Source organism: Gopherus flavomarginatus, chromosome 12 (genome assembly GCF_025201925.1).
Source record: "Gopherus flavomarginatus isolate rGopFla2 chromosome 12, rGopFla2.mat.asm, whole genome shotgun sequence".
Lineage (NCBI taxonomy): Eukaryota > Metazoa > Chordata > Testudines > Testudinidae > Gopherus > Gopherus flavomarginatus.
In genome coordinates this window covers 367,008-380,569 of record NC_066628.1, presented here as the reverse complement: position 1 = coordinate 380,569, position 13,562 = coordinate 367,008, and the positions used below count along the sequence as shown (strand labels likewise).

Sequence of the window (13,562 nt, the reverse complement as noted above, 5' to 3'; positions counted from 1 at the left end):
GGGGAGCAGTTCCAGAGCATCACCCGGGGACTCTGTGACACCCCCACAGCGGGGTCCCCCGGACACATTGCGGGGACCGGGATCAGGGGTGAAGGAGGGGGCAGATCAAGGGGCTCAGAGGTCGGAAGTTAGGGAGGAGAGGGGCTGATGGGGGAGTGAGGGAAGGGAAGTCAAAGAACAGTTGGGGAGGTGGGGGCCTATGGGCATAGTTGGCGGGAAGGAGTTGGGGGAGGGACTGGCGTGGGCGTCCCCATATCATACTCACTGCAGGTCCTGGAGGTCCGGCCGGCCCCTCATTCCCTTTCAGCCCCGTGCCACCCTGCGGGGAGAAGCACAGGTTAGAGCCTGCTGGCACCGGGGACAGACTGGGGGCATTGGAGGGGGCAGGTACTCACTGGGGTGCCGGGCAGGCCACGCTCACCAGGGAAACCACGCAGTCCAGCCGGGCCGTCTTTCCCGAGGGCTCCTGGGGGGCCGGGGTCTCCCTGCGCCGGGGGAAGGAGAAGGAGAATTAGGTGGGTCCCCCACCCTGCTCCCTGCAGCACAGCGCCCCCTAGCGCTGCACTGAAACATCACAGCTCCTTACCTTGGTTCCTTCTTTCCCAGAGGGTCCTGGCAAGCCCTGCTCTCCCGGAGGCCCGGGGGGGCCTGGGTGACCTCTCTCCCCCATCTGACCAGACTCTCCAGAAGCGCCCTAGTGCAGGGGGAGACAAGAAACAGTGTGAGACCTTCAGGGAATTGGCCAGACCCTTCGACCCCTGCCTCTTCCATCACCAGGAGGAGCTGCTGACGGCTGCTCCCAGCCCACCCCGGCACCCCTCACCACCCGGCTTCTTACCTGAGGTCCCACCACTCCCGGGGGGCCAGGGGGTCCCGTCTTGCCTTGGAAACCCTGAAAGACAGAGAGAGATGGGGGCATTAGCATGAGCCACAGCAGATGGCTCTGCCCCACAACTCCCCGAGTGTAAGTGGAGAGTCACATAGGAGTGTGCGAGGAGCAACACAGAAAAGTGTGAGAAGTAACCATGGAGTATCCAGAGTGTAACACATGAGTGTGTGAGGAGTAACCATGGTGAATCCAGAGTGTAACACGTGAGTGTGTGAGGAGTAATGTGGGGGTAATCAGAGACTAACACTGGAGGATGTGAGGAGTAATGCAGGAGTATCCAGAATGTAATACATCAGCATACAAGGATTAAAATGGGAATATCCTGAGAGTTACACGGGAGTAAGAGAGTAGTAAAGTGGGAGTAACCAAGAGTAACAGCGGAGTGAGCAGAGAGCAATGTGCAAGAGAGGAGTAATGCGGGAGTAACCAGAGTGCAACACAGGAGTGAGGGAGAAATAACACAGGAGTATCCAGAGAGTAATATGTGAGCAAGCAGAATGCAAAGTGGGAGTGAAAGAGGAGTAACGGGAGTATCCAAAGCATAATGTAGAAGAATGTGAGGAGTAACATAGAAGTATCCAAAGAGTAATGTGGGAGTAATTTGAGGTAACATGGGAGTAACCAGAGAGGAATGCCAGAGCATGCGAGGTGTAATATGAGAGTCACACGAGAGTAATCAGAGAGTAACAGGGGAGTAAGAAAGGAGTAACAGGGAATAATCAGAAAGTAACAAGGTACTATGTGAGGAGTAATGAGGGAGTTACTTAGATTTAACCTGGGAGGAACCAGAGTGTAACACGGCAGGAACCACAGAGTAACACAGGGGTAACAGAAAAGTATCTGAAGCCTAACATGCAGTAACAGTGCAGTAACGTACGACTTCTCCTCGCTGACCAGGGTGCCCGGGAAGTCCGTCCTTGCCAGGAGGGCCCTGTGGGGAGGAAAATGGAGAGGTCAGTGGGGCAGGGGAAGATCATAGTGGGAGGGAACTGGGGAGCAGTCAGGAGGGCAGGGGAGCCAGCTGGGGAGCCGGAGGAGCAGGCAAGTGGGAATGGCAATGGGAGAGGGCTGGGATGCAGGCAGGGAGACTGGGGAGCAGGTGGGGGTAGCTTGGATGCGGGGGCGGGGGCTGAGGAGCTGGCAGGGGGGTGGGGGCAGGCAGAGGGGCAAGGGAGCCAGTAGGTAGTGCACGTTACTCACCGGTGGCCCTTTGGGTCCGGGGAAGCCGTTTGGCCCCTGGGAGCCCGGAAGTCCCTGTGGAGAGAAGAGCGGAAGTTAGGGGAGCTGGGGGTGCAGGGAGAACAATGCCTGGCCCTGGAGACACCAGCACGGCCAGGGCCAGCCGTAGTGAGCGGGGCCAGGCCAATGTTGTACCCGGAGCCCAACTGCATAAAACCGGCCATGTTGCACTGCAGTGACCCGCCCCTCGCACCAGGGAACTGCTGAGGCTGCTGCACACCATGCTGGGCCCAGCAGCTGTGACTGGGGCCGTGCGAGCACCACACTGCAGTGACCTGTCCCTCACACCAACAAATCGCTGTGGCTCCGAGCAGCAGGTCTGGAGCCGGCTCACGGACAGGCTGAACAGTGCTAGCGACGCTCAGACAGGGCAGGCTGGATGAGGCCCAGCGGTGGTGAGCAGAGGCCTAGTGCGAGTGTCGCACTAATGTGACCCATGCCTGGCACAGCTGTCGCACAGGGCCCTGGAGAGGTGAACAGGAATGAGCACAAGGCAGGGCAGGCTGCATGAGGCCCAGCAGTGGTGTTCCAGGCCCAGCTGATGCAGCGAAGGGCGGCGCCCGGTACCCAGGGCTCTGTGCACACCCAGGTCCCCCCCACGCCACGCCCACACTCACCCTTTCCCCGGGAGGGCCATGGGGGCCATCACCGCCAGAGGTGCCCTGAGAGGGAGATAAATGTGAGAGGTAACCAGGAGCACATCCCCTTCCAATATACACTGACACACGTGCACAGACGTGTACATTCATCCCTGTGCAAGCACACACACCCATTCTCACACTCACACACACTCGGATGTACACAGACACCCACAGAGAGAGACAGAGACACACACACAGACACATGGGGACACACACACAGACACACACACAGGGACAGACACAGACGAGACACACACAGACACACACAGAGATACAGATGGGACATACACACATGGACAGACAGAGACACACAAGCACACACACAAAGGAACACATTCAGCCTTGCACGTTTGCACGCCCAGAGCCTGCTCACACACGCTGACCTCTGAGCCCTGCCCAAACCTCACCCTGCGACACACTGGCCCCATCCTACTCCAACCCGACATTTACAGACAGACAGACCCGGAACCCCAGTCCTCACCTTCGCCCCCAGCTTTCCAGTGGCTCCTCGTGGCCCCCGCTGGCCCCTGGGACCCTGGAGGAATGAGACAGAGGCGGGTGAGTGTCTGAGCCCTGGCTCTGCCCCCTCTCATCCTCCAACTCCCCCTTCCTGGGGGGCAGAACCCCAGCAATCCACACAGTGCCCTGGGGGCATTAATGAGGATCTCAGGGGTGGAAGCGGCAGACTGGAGGGACCCACCAGCCACACAGGACGCGGATGGGCACATGACCCCTAGCCCTGTTAGGGGAATGCTGGACCCCCCCAACCCCAGATGGGAGGATTAAGGAGGGTAGGTGGAAGGGGATATTTGCCCCCCCCACCAGAGAGGGGCCCAGTCCCGAGGCCCTGTGCCAACGCGAGGTGGAGCCCAGAGGGGACACATTATGTATCAGTCAAGCTGAGAGGTGAGCCCCATGGCAGGAGGTCTGGCTGGTCCCAGGGGTCATGGGCAGGACCTCACTGGGGACAGGGTGAGGGGGGTTCCATAGGAGGGGCAGAGGCCGGGATGGGGAGGCCTGCACTGGGCAAGGATGGGTGGATGGACGGGCGGGCGGACAGACAAACAGGCTGACAGAAGAAATATGGATGGGAGAAGGAGGAGATGGAGGTTTCAGATGGAGAAAGCAGAGGGAAGGATGGACAGACCGATGAGAAGGGACGGATCGAGGGGGTTCGGGATGGAGGATTGGGGCAGGATGGGAGGACAGGGGGTGGATGGATGGATGGAGAAAGCAGAGGGAAGGATGGACAGACAGATGAGAAGGGATGGATCGAGGGGGTTCGGGATGGAGGATTGGGGCAGGATGGGAGTACGGAGGGGTGGATGGATGGATGGAGAAAGCAGAGGGAAGGATGGACAGATGAGAAGGGACGGATCGAGGGGGTTCGGGATGGAGGATTGGGGCAGGATGGGAGGACAGGGGGTGGATGGATGGATGGAGAAAGCAGAGGGAAGGATGGACAGACAGATGAGAAGGGATGGATCGAGGGGGTTCGGGATGGAGGATTGGGGCAGGATGGGAGGACAGAGGGATGGATGGATGGATGGAGAAAGCAGAGGGAAGGATGGACAGACAGATGAGAAGGGACAAATCAACGGGATTGAGACAGAGGACTGAGGCAGGATGAGAGGACGGAGGGGTGGATGGATGGATGGAGAAAGCAGAGGGAAGGATGGACAGACCGATGAGAAGGGACGGATCGAGGGGGTTCGGGATGGAAGATTGGGGCAGGATGGGAGTACGGAGGGGTGGATGGATGGATGGAGAAAGCAGAGGGAAGGATGGACAGATGAGAAGGGATGGATCGAGGGGATTGGGATGGAGGATTTGGGCAGGATGGGAGGACGGAGGGATGGATGTATGGATGGAGAAAGCAGAGGAAAGGATGGATAGACAGATGAGAAGGGACGGATCGAGGGGGTTCGGGATGGAGGATTGGGGCAGGATGGGAGGACGGAGGGGTGGATGGATGGATGGAGAAAGCAGAGGGAAGGATGGACAGACCGATGAGAAGGGACAAATCAACGGGATTGAGACAGAGGACTGAGGCAGGATGAGAGGACGGAGGGGTGGATGGATGGATGGAGAAAGCAGAGGGAAGGATGGACAGACAGATGAGAAGGGACGGATCGAGGGGATTGGGATGGAGGATTGGGGCAGGATGGGAGGACAGAGGGGTGGATGGATGGATGGAGAAAGCAGAGGGAAGGATGGACAGACAGATGAGAAGGGACGGATCGAGGGGGTTCGGGATGGAAGATTGGGGCAGGATGGGAGTACGGAGGGGTGGATGGATGGATGGAGAAAGCAGAGGGAAGGATGGACAGACCGATGAGAAGGGACAGATCGAGGGGGTTCGGGATGGAGGATTGGGGCAGGATGAGAGGACGGAGGGGTGGATGGATGGATGGAGAAAGCAGAGGGAAGGATGGACAGACCGATGAGAAGGGACGGATCGAGGGGGTTCGGGATGGAAGATTGGGGCAGGATGGGAGTACGGAGGGGTGGATGGATGGATGGAGAAAGCAGAGGGAAGGATGGACAGATGAGAAGGGATGGATCGAGGGGATTGGGATGGAGGATTTGGGCAGGATGGGAGGACAGAGGGATGGATGGATGGATGGAGAAAGCAGAGGAAAGAATGGACAGACAGATGAGACGGGACGGATCGAGGGTATTGGGACAGAGGACTGGGGATGGAGGGGAGGATGGAGGGCTGGACAGACATGGAGAGATGGATCGGGGGGATTGGGACGGAGGACTGGGGCAGGGATGGGAGGGCTGGATGGAAGGAGAACACAGATGGAGGGATGGACAGATGTGGAGAGATGGTGTGACAAAGTGAGGGGTTTTCTTGGTTTTTTCTGTGTTTCCCAGTGGGTTGCATGCAGAGGGAGGGGGATTCAGTGTCCCCGGGTGTTACTGGTTTAACGAGGGGAGGGGAGCGGGAGTTTGTTAAGACACAGGACTGGAGAGAGAACTTGGGACCCCGGCTGATGGGCTGGAGGACGGAGACCCCAGCGACCGGTGACCTGGTGACCCAGAGACCCAGCTCAGGCATGGCAGCCGGTTCTGGCCAGGGGAAGGACAATGGGCTGTGGGGAGAGGACCCCGGTGACCTGACCAGCCAGTTCCAGCCAGAGGGGCAAGAGGGGGGCTGAGAGGAGAAGAGACTCAGGTCTGCCTGTTTATCTAGAGAGAAGCCAATGGACAGAGGGGCTCGGGGTGAGGGATATCAGAGGCCCAGCTGGGAAGCAGGGGGGCTTGGGGCTGGAGAGGGGGAGCAGGCAGAGCCCACCTGGCTGCAGGGGGACTGGGATGTGCTGGGTTGAGGGAGGCCAGGCCTGAGGCCCTGAGAGTTTCCTGTGCTGGGTTCAACTCTCAATAAACCCTCCTGTGTTAGGCTGGCTGAGAGTTGCTCCGGGCTAGAGAACAGGGCGAGGGGGGGGCATCAATTCCTTTGGGGGGGAGGAGGCCTGGGGGCCCAGAGCGAGGAGACTCCCTGAGGGGGCCCATGGCAGAGACAGACGTGCTGAGGCTCAGAGAGGTGCGGCTCCAGGAGGTGGAGGGGCCTGACCCCGAGAGAGAGTGGACCCCCGAGAAGGGCTGTCGCACTGAAAAGGGCACCCCCCACGGACCGCACGGGGACACGAGTGGGCACAATCTGTGAGTCCATGACAGATGGATTGGGGGGAGGGAGGATGAATGGGGGAGCCCAGAGACTTGGCTGCAGTAACACCCCCACCTCCCTCCAACACTCACCGAGGGGCCGCGCTCACCCCGGGGCCCTGGCTTCCCGGATAGACCCTGCAACAGAGAGAGTCAATGAGACACAGCCAGGGCATGGGCACCCATGGGAGAACTCCTCAGCCAGCCAGGGCCCTGCTGGGACCCATAATGTACTCACCCACGGGAAACACACAGGGACCCCCCACGCCCCACCCAAACCATCCAGGGACCCCTCAGCCAGCCAGAGCCCAGCAGGCACCCCTAACACTCACCCCTGGGACCCGCCACCCAGAACCAACCCCATCCCAGCCCCTATAAAGACCCCCCATCCATGGCTCTGCAGGGCCCCCCATCCCCACAGAACTTGCACAGGGATCCCCAATCCAGCGGTCTACAGAGACCTGGCCCATAGGACACCCTATTCACAGCTCTACAAGGACCCCCAACTCCAGCCCCCATGGGGACCCCACCCAGGGATTTGCAGACACCCCTATCAAGAACCACCCCCCATCTAGCCCATCCCCAGAAGACCCTCCCCTACCCCTCAACAGCCTCTCACTCTTCACCCAGCCCCACTAGTAAGTCCCAGTTCCAATCCATCCCTTGGGGGGGATGCGTGTAAGCCCCACCCAGCAGGACCTGCACCCCCCCTCAGATCCCCCCAGCAGGTTCCCACGTGGGGATGCCTCCTGCGGAGGGAAACATGGACCCCACTCCACCAGGGGGCAGTGGTAGGAGCTGTACTGGAGCTGGGGGGAGCCATGCTGGGAGAGTGATGGAGGGTTACTCACCCGAGCACCCTTCTCACCATTGCTGCCAGGGAATCCAGGGAAGCCCTGAGATCCCTGCGGAGAGAGAAGAGATGGGGGTTAAGGAGAGTGCTGGGGGGCAGGGGGTTAGACCCACCATCCACAGCGCTCACCTTCGGGCCTTGCCGTCCTGGGTATCCGGGAAGACCTGGTACACCCAGCTTCCCCTGCAAGAGAGAGAGAGATGGGGTTAGGGGGATGGGACATGGGGCCTTTCCCCATTTGGGGGCGCTGGCTCTCATCCGGCCACAGGGTTGGGGGCTGGCTGTTCGGGGAGTCAGGGAATGGGACACGGCGCCTTTCCCCTCTTGGGGGCGCCGGCTCCCATCCGGCCTCAGGGTGGGGGGCTGGCTGTTTTGGGGGGCAGGGAATGGGACACGGGGCCTGTCCCCTCTAGGGGGCACTGGCTCCCATCCGGCCCCCAAGCAGGGACTGACAGGCTCAGGGGGCAGGGAACAGGCACATGGTCAGGGGCCCACTCCCTCATGCTCGGCACTGCCCAGTCCTGCCCCATGGTGCCCTGGCTCCTCACCTTCTCTCCCACCAGTCCGAGGGGACCCGGGTCACCCGAGGGTCCAGTCCGGCCTTTGGGACCTTCCGGTCCATCCTCTCCTCTGGCTCCTGGGACACCCACCTCGCCCTGTGGGGGCAGAGATGACAGAGAGGTGGGTGAGACTGGCATCGCCAGGACTAGGTGAACAGCGAGGAGCGGGGGGCTCCGGGCACAAACTTACCCTCTCTCCTTTCACACCGAAGTCACCTTTGAACCCAGGGAATCCGTCCTCACCCTGCAGAGACAGACAGACCGGTGACCGTCAGACAGCCAGAGAGGAAAGGCCAGAAGGAACCAGCAGCTCAGCCGATCTGACCTCCCATGTGTCATAGGCCACCAGCCCTCCCCCCACACACACAAACCCCACTAACCCAGCCCCCGAAATGAGACCAAAGTGCCACAGCCCCTGGGACACTCGGCTGTTACCTGCCAATGGCTGAGAACCAGGGCAGGGCGAGGGGCACCTGAGCACGAGGCTCTGCAATGGCAGGGAAAGGGTTAAGTGAGAGACACCCCCTCCCCCAGATAATCTTTAAATTAAATATATGGAGATGTACCTATCTCCTAGAACTGGAATGGACCCTGAAAGGTCATCGCGTCCAGCCCCCTGCCTGCACTAGCAGGACCAAGTACTGATTTTGCCCCAGAGCCCTAAGTGGCCCCCTCAAGGACTGAACTCACAACCCTGGGTTTAGCAGGCCAATCCTTTCCCTCAGTGACCTGCCCCCAGGCTGCAGGGGAAGGTGAGAACCCCCAAGTCACTGTCAGTCTGACCGGGGGAGGGGGGGAGAATTCTCCCCAACCCCACCCACAGCGATCAGCTACACCCTGAGCATGGGCGCAAGGACTAGCCAGCCACTCCCATGGGTGCGATAATGCTGAGTGCCCCCTCAGAGCCCGCCACCCCCAGTCCCATCTCCAGCTGGGCCAGCCCTGAGGCTGCAGAGGGAGGAGAGTTAAAACAAAAAACCCAGAATACACTGGGGAGGGGGAAATCCCTTCCTGACCACTGGTCAGGGGTCTGCAGGTAGGGAGCGCTGTGCACTATTCCCCCAGCTGGGCACTAGGGGGCACTGTGCACCATTTCCCTAACCCGGCACTAGGGGGCGCTGTGCACTATTCCCCCAGCCAGGCACTAGGGGGTTCTGTGCACCATTCCCCCTAGCCTGGTACTGGGGACTTCAAGTATCAGGAAGTAGCCGCAAAAATAAGGAGTCCGGTGGCATCTTATCTGTTAGTCTTTAAGGTGCTACCGGACTCAATTTTTAGGGGATGTCATGCACCATTCCTGCAGCCTCGCACAAGGGGGTGCTGTGCACCATTCCCCTAGCCAGACACTAGGCGGCGCTGTGCACCATTCCCCCAGCCTGGCACTAGGGGGCACTGTGCACCATTCCCCTAGCCTGGCATTAGGGGGTGCTGTGCGGTGCTGCCAGCAAGATGTCTGATGTGCAGTTGAGGGTGGGGGAAGCAGAACTCACCTTTTCACCTTTGTGACCCTTCAGCCCCCGAATTCCATCTACGCCCTGGAAGAGATGGGGAGAGTTCAACAGGGTGAGCTGCACTGCAGAGACCAGCCACAGATCTAGGCAGAGAACCCAGGAGTCCTGGCTCTCAGTTCCCACCGCCCCCTGCTCTAACCACTGGACCCCACTCCCCTCCCAGAGCTGGGATAGAACCCAAGAGTCCTGTCTCCCAGCCCCTGCTCTAACCCACCAGCCCCTACTCCCCTCCCAGAGCCGGGGATAGAACCCAGGAGTCCTGGCTCCCATTGGCTACAATCCTCTTGTCTTGTTTTCCATTGTAGCCAGAATCCTCTTCTCCCTTGAGGGTCAGGGACCTCCTGGCTTCTGGACCTTCACCCATCCTTACTAAGAATTGTGAGTAATATCCCGGTGCCAGAGAGTCACGCCAAGTCCTGGGACCAATCAGCCGCTTACCTTCACACCACGTGGGCCTGGGTAGCCAATCGGACCTTGGGGACCGGACGGACCCTGCAATAGAGAGAGATTAGACCAATCACAGGGGAGAGTGGCTGGTGTCCCTGCTCCCTACTTTGGAGGGGTTAGAATCACGGATGGGAGACATGTCACCCCACTGACCTGGGGGCCAGGGTCTTGGTACCTCACCCCTAGCACCTGGGGGGTTGTGACTTGGCTGCCAAGGTCTGAAAGGGCTCGGACTGGGGGCAGGGGAGCTTGACCCCAGTGCCTGAGGGGCGAGGGGATATTGGGGTCTGGGGGGACGACGGGAAGGGGAAGGAGTGGACATTATCCCCTTACCTGGTTACCTTTGGTTCCCGACGGACCTTCCTTCCCCGGATGCCCCTGAGAGGGAGGGAATGGGAAAGGGAGGAGACAGAGAGGGATGAATCGTTAACGCCAGCACCACAGCACTGGGCGTTGCTCCGTCCCCCTACATGGGGAGCCACCTCAACATCTCACATGCACCCCCGCTCCTGTGGCAAGGGCAGTGCCCCCTGCCTGTGGGGCAGGAATAGCCCAGCTGCCCTTTGACCTGAACTCTTTTAACCAAGCATTGGGGTCACCTGGCCCAGCTAGGGGTGAATGGTCAGTGGAGCTTGATTGCGCCAGGGGGTGCAGGCCAGGGTTGGCGTGAGTGAAGGTAGCTGCCTTTGGGGACCAGGCCAGAGCTGAGGCCAGAGGCTCTGGGGCCAATCCCACTCGCTGGCATTTAACGGGGTCAACCAACCAAGCCGGGCTGAAAGGAAACCAACATCAACAGGAAGTGGTACTGGCTCACTTCCTGTTAAACATGGCCACCAGGTCCTCACCCCATGAGCAGGGGTGCTAGTGAGGGGCCAACAGGAAGTCATACTAGCTCACTTCCTGTTAAACATGGCCACCAGGTCCTCAGCCCATGAGCAGGGGTGCTGGGGGGGCCAACAGGAAGTGGCACTGGCTCACTTCCTGTTAAACATGGCCACCAAGTCCTCACCCCATGAGCAGGGGGCGCAAGTGGGGGGCCAACAGGAAGTCATACTAGCTCACTTCCTGTTAAACATGGCCACCAGGTCCTCACCCCCATGAGCAGGGGTGCTAGTGGGGGGCCAACAGGAAGTGGCACTGGCTCACTTCCTGTTAAACATGGCCACCAGGTCCTCACCCCATGAGCAGGGGGTGAAAGTGGGGGGCCAACACAAAGTGGTGGTAGCTCGCATCCTGTTAAACATGGCCACTAGTCATTGCCCCATAGCTGGGGGCACTGCTCAAGAGCATCCCTATGATGATGGGGCCTCTACAGGAAATGTGATAGCTCACTTCCTGTTAAGCATGGCTGCCCCACCCTTGCACCCATGCCAAGGTCAGGCAAGGAGTCAAAAGGAAATGGCAATGACCCACTTCTTGTTAAACATGGTCGCCGGGCTCTCACCCCAGGGGCAGGAGGGAGCCATGCCGTGCAGGAGGCCAACAGTATGGGCTCACTTCCTGTGAAATATGGCCGTCGTATTGCCATTCCAGGGCTGGAGGAGTCTGAGGGCCAGGGTGCTGGGAGGAGAGGGTGGAAGGAAGAAGGGGAGGAGCTGGGGTGAGAACGTTACTCACAGGAGGCCCGTCAGACCCTGGCATGCCAGGGAGGCCAGGTTTGCCACTGGGACCCTGCAGAGAGAGAGAAAAGCAGAGATCAGAGCTGGCAGAGCAGAGATCCCCGTTGTGTGACCCAGGCTGGTGTGGAGGGCGGGGGCTGCACAACATTGGGGGGCAGAGTAGGTTTGGGGCACTCACCTTCTCTCCGGGGGGGCCCATAGCACCTTGTGGGCCAGGCAATCCCTGAAAGAGAGACACACAGTCAGATCCAGCCCCTATTCCCTACCCAAAGCCGGGGACAGAACCCAGGAGTTGCTCCCAGCTCCCCCTGCTCTAATCCATTGAACCCCACTCCCTACCCAGAGCAGGGACAGAACCCAGGAGTCCTGGCTCCCAGCTCCTCACCCCCCTGAACCCCATGTCCTCAGAGCTGGGCTGTTTCAGGGGGAGGGTTTTCCTTACCTGGGTGCCAGGAGTTCCCTGCAGACCTGGGGGGCCTGGCTCACCTTGCGGCCCCTGTAACAGTCAGACGCAACTGGAGTTAGAACCAGAACCACCCACATGTTACACAGAAGGGAGAGAGGGCACTGCTGCAGGGGAAGTTCACAACACTGGGATCATTGGATGGGGGCACTGCTGTAGGGCAAGCTCACAGCACCAGAGACCCCATTTAGGGCACTGCTGTAGGAGACGCTCGCAGCACTGGAGACGCCATCTGGGGACACTGCTGTAGGGGAAGCTCACAGCGCAAGAATCCCCTGCTGGGAGCACTGCAGTAGGAGAAGCTTACAGCACTGGCATCCTTGGGTGGGCACCCCAGGGCATTTCCAACCCAGTCCGTAGCAGGACCAGGCAGCGCAGACAGACAGACAGACAGACGTGCCGACTCACCAGGTTCCCTTTGGGCCCGATGGGACCATCTATGCCACGCACGCCCTGCCGAGCAGACAGACAGACAGACAGGTGGAGGTTAGTGTGGTGGGGGTTACTGGGGCGGAGGGAATTGGGATGCATGCGTGGCACTTACCAGAGGCCCGGGGATCCCCGGTGGGCCTTTGGGTCCAAGCAAACCTCTGGGTCCCTGCAGGGAGGGGAGAGACCAGAGTTAGTGAGGCTGTGGGGACAAAGCCAGGCCTGGGTCCCCCCAACAGGGCTGTGGGGGGAGCCAGCAATTGCCCCCAACACTACCCTCCCCTTGCCCAGCAAACAGCAGCATACGTGCGCACACACACACACGCATATGCACACCCTGCACCAGCCAGCACTCCCGGCACCACACTGAGCAAGCAACACATAAACCCTGGAGCTGAGGACCCCATGAGGACACTGCTCCATGGTGCAGACCCTGCCCCTCTCTGATTCCAGACCCTGGGCTGCGTGCTGGGGTGAAACCCCAGAGCAACCTGGGACATGGCACCAAGACCCCTCAGTTTCAGTTCAACGAGACTCCGCTGGCGCCCGTATTAGGACACACTGGGCCCTTGTGGAGTCTGCCAGGGACAGGCACAGGGGGACCCTACAGGCCAGATCCCCAGCTGGTGTTGCTCTGTCCCCAAGGCCTGGCCCTGGACGGCTCATCCGTCCATCCCGTGGGTAGCAAAGGGCTAATCCCCAAACAGATTCTGGGGGCTCATCCAAAAGGGAACTGCTCTCAGGGAAGAGCGTTCTGGGTAATGGGGAATCGGGCACCATGTGGGAACGTTCGCTTCGCTCGGGCTGTCGATGAACCCAGTGTTTCAGAGAGTCCAGACGCTTGCATTTGTCCTGCATTTTACTACCAAATGTGCCAGGAGAAAGGATTTTGGGGGGGTTCTCATCCTTCCCCCAGCCCGGCTGTGGCTTTTCCAAACAGCGTCAAATCTGTAAATGTAACAGAGCCGCAAGAGGGGGGAAGGGACAGGAGAAAAGAGAAAACAAACCCAACCAAACCCCAAAGCCACCAACGCCTAATCCAATCCCAATGCCAACCCTAACACCAACAATCATCCTAACACCAACGCCTACTCCAATCCCAACGCCAAGCCTAAAACCAACCACCGTCCTAACACCAACACCTACTCCAATCCCAACACCAACCCTAACACCAACCACCGTCCTAACACCAAAGCCTACTCCAATCCCAACGCCAACCTTAACACCAACCACCATCCT

At 59.8% G+C, this 13,562-nt stretch overlaps 1 protein-coding gene across 1 annotated transcript in view; it reads right to left on the bottom strand.

Moving 5' to 3' along the window:
* LOC127032741 (collagen alpha-2(XI) chain-like) overlaps positions 1-13,562 on the bottom strand; it is a 52,356-nt gene that overhangs the window by 22,734 nt on the left and 16,060 nt on the right. Inside the window, exons 14-34 of the mRNA XM_050920243.1 lie at positions 12,439-12,492; positions 12,303-12,347; positions 11,874-11,927; positions 11,610-11,654; positions 11,430-11,483; positions 10,146-10,190; positions 9,804-9,857; positions 9,345-9,389; positions 8,045-8,098; positions 7,843-7,950; positions 7,424-7,477; positions 7,293-7,346; positions 6,535-6,579; positions 3,251-3,304; positions 2,746-2,790; positions 2,090-2,143; positions 1,767-1,820; positions 839-892; positions 587-694; positions 396-485; positions 266-319 (exon numbers count right to left, since the gene is read on the bottom strand). Of these exons, the coding sequence (XP_050776200.1) occupies positions 266-319; positions 396-485; positions 587-694; positions 839-892; positions 1,767-1,820; positions 2,090-2,143; positions 2,746-2,790; positions 3,251-3,304; positions 6,535-6,579; positions 7,293-7,346; positions 7,424-7,477; positions 7,843-7,950; positions 8,045-8,098; positions 9,345-9,389; positions 9,804-9,857; positions 10,146-10,190; positions 11,430-11,483; positions 11,610-11,654; positions 11,874-11,927; positions 12,303-12,347; positions 12,439-12,492 (1,224 nt within the window). The remainder of the gene's footprint in view (positions 1-265; positions 320-395; positions 486-586; positions 695-838; positions 893-1,766; positions 1,821-2,089; positions 2,144-2,745; positions 2,791-3,250; positions 3,305-6,534; positions 6,580-7,292; positions 7,347-7,423; positions 7,478-7,842; positions 7,951-8,044; positions 8,099-9,344; positions 9,390-9,803; positions 9,858-10,145; positions 10,191-11,429; positions 11,484-11,609; positions 11,655-11,873; positions 11,928-12,302; positions 12,348-12,438; positions 12,493-13,562) is intronic.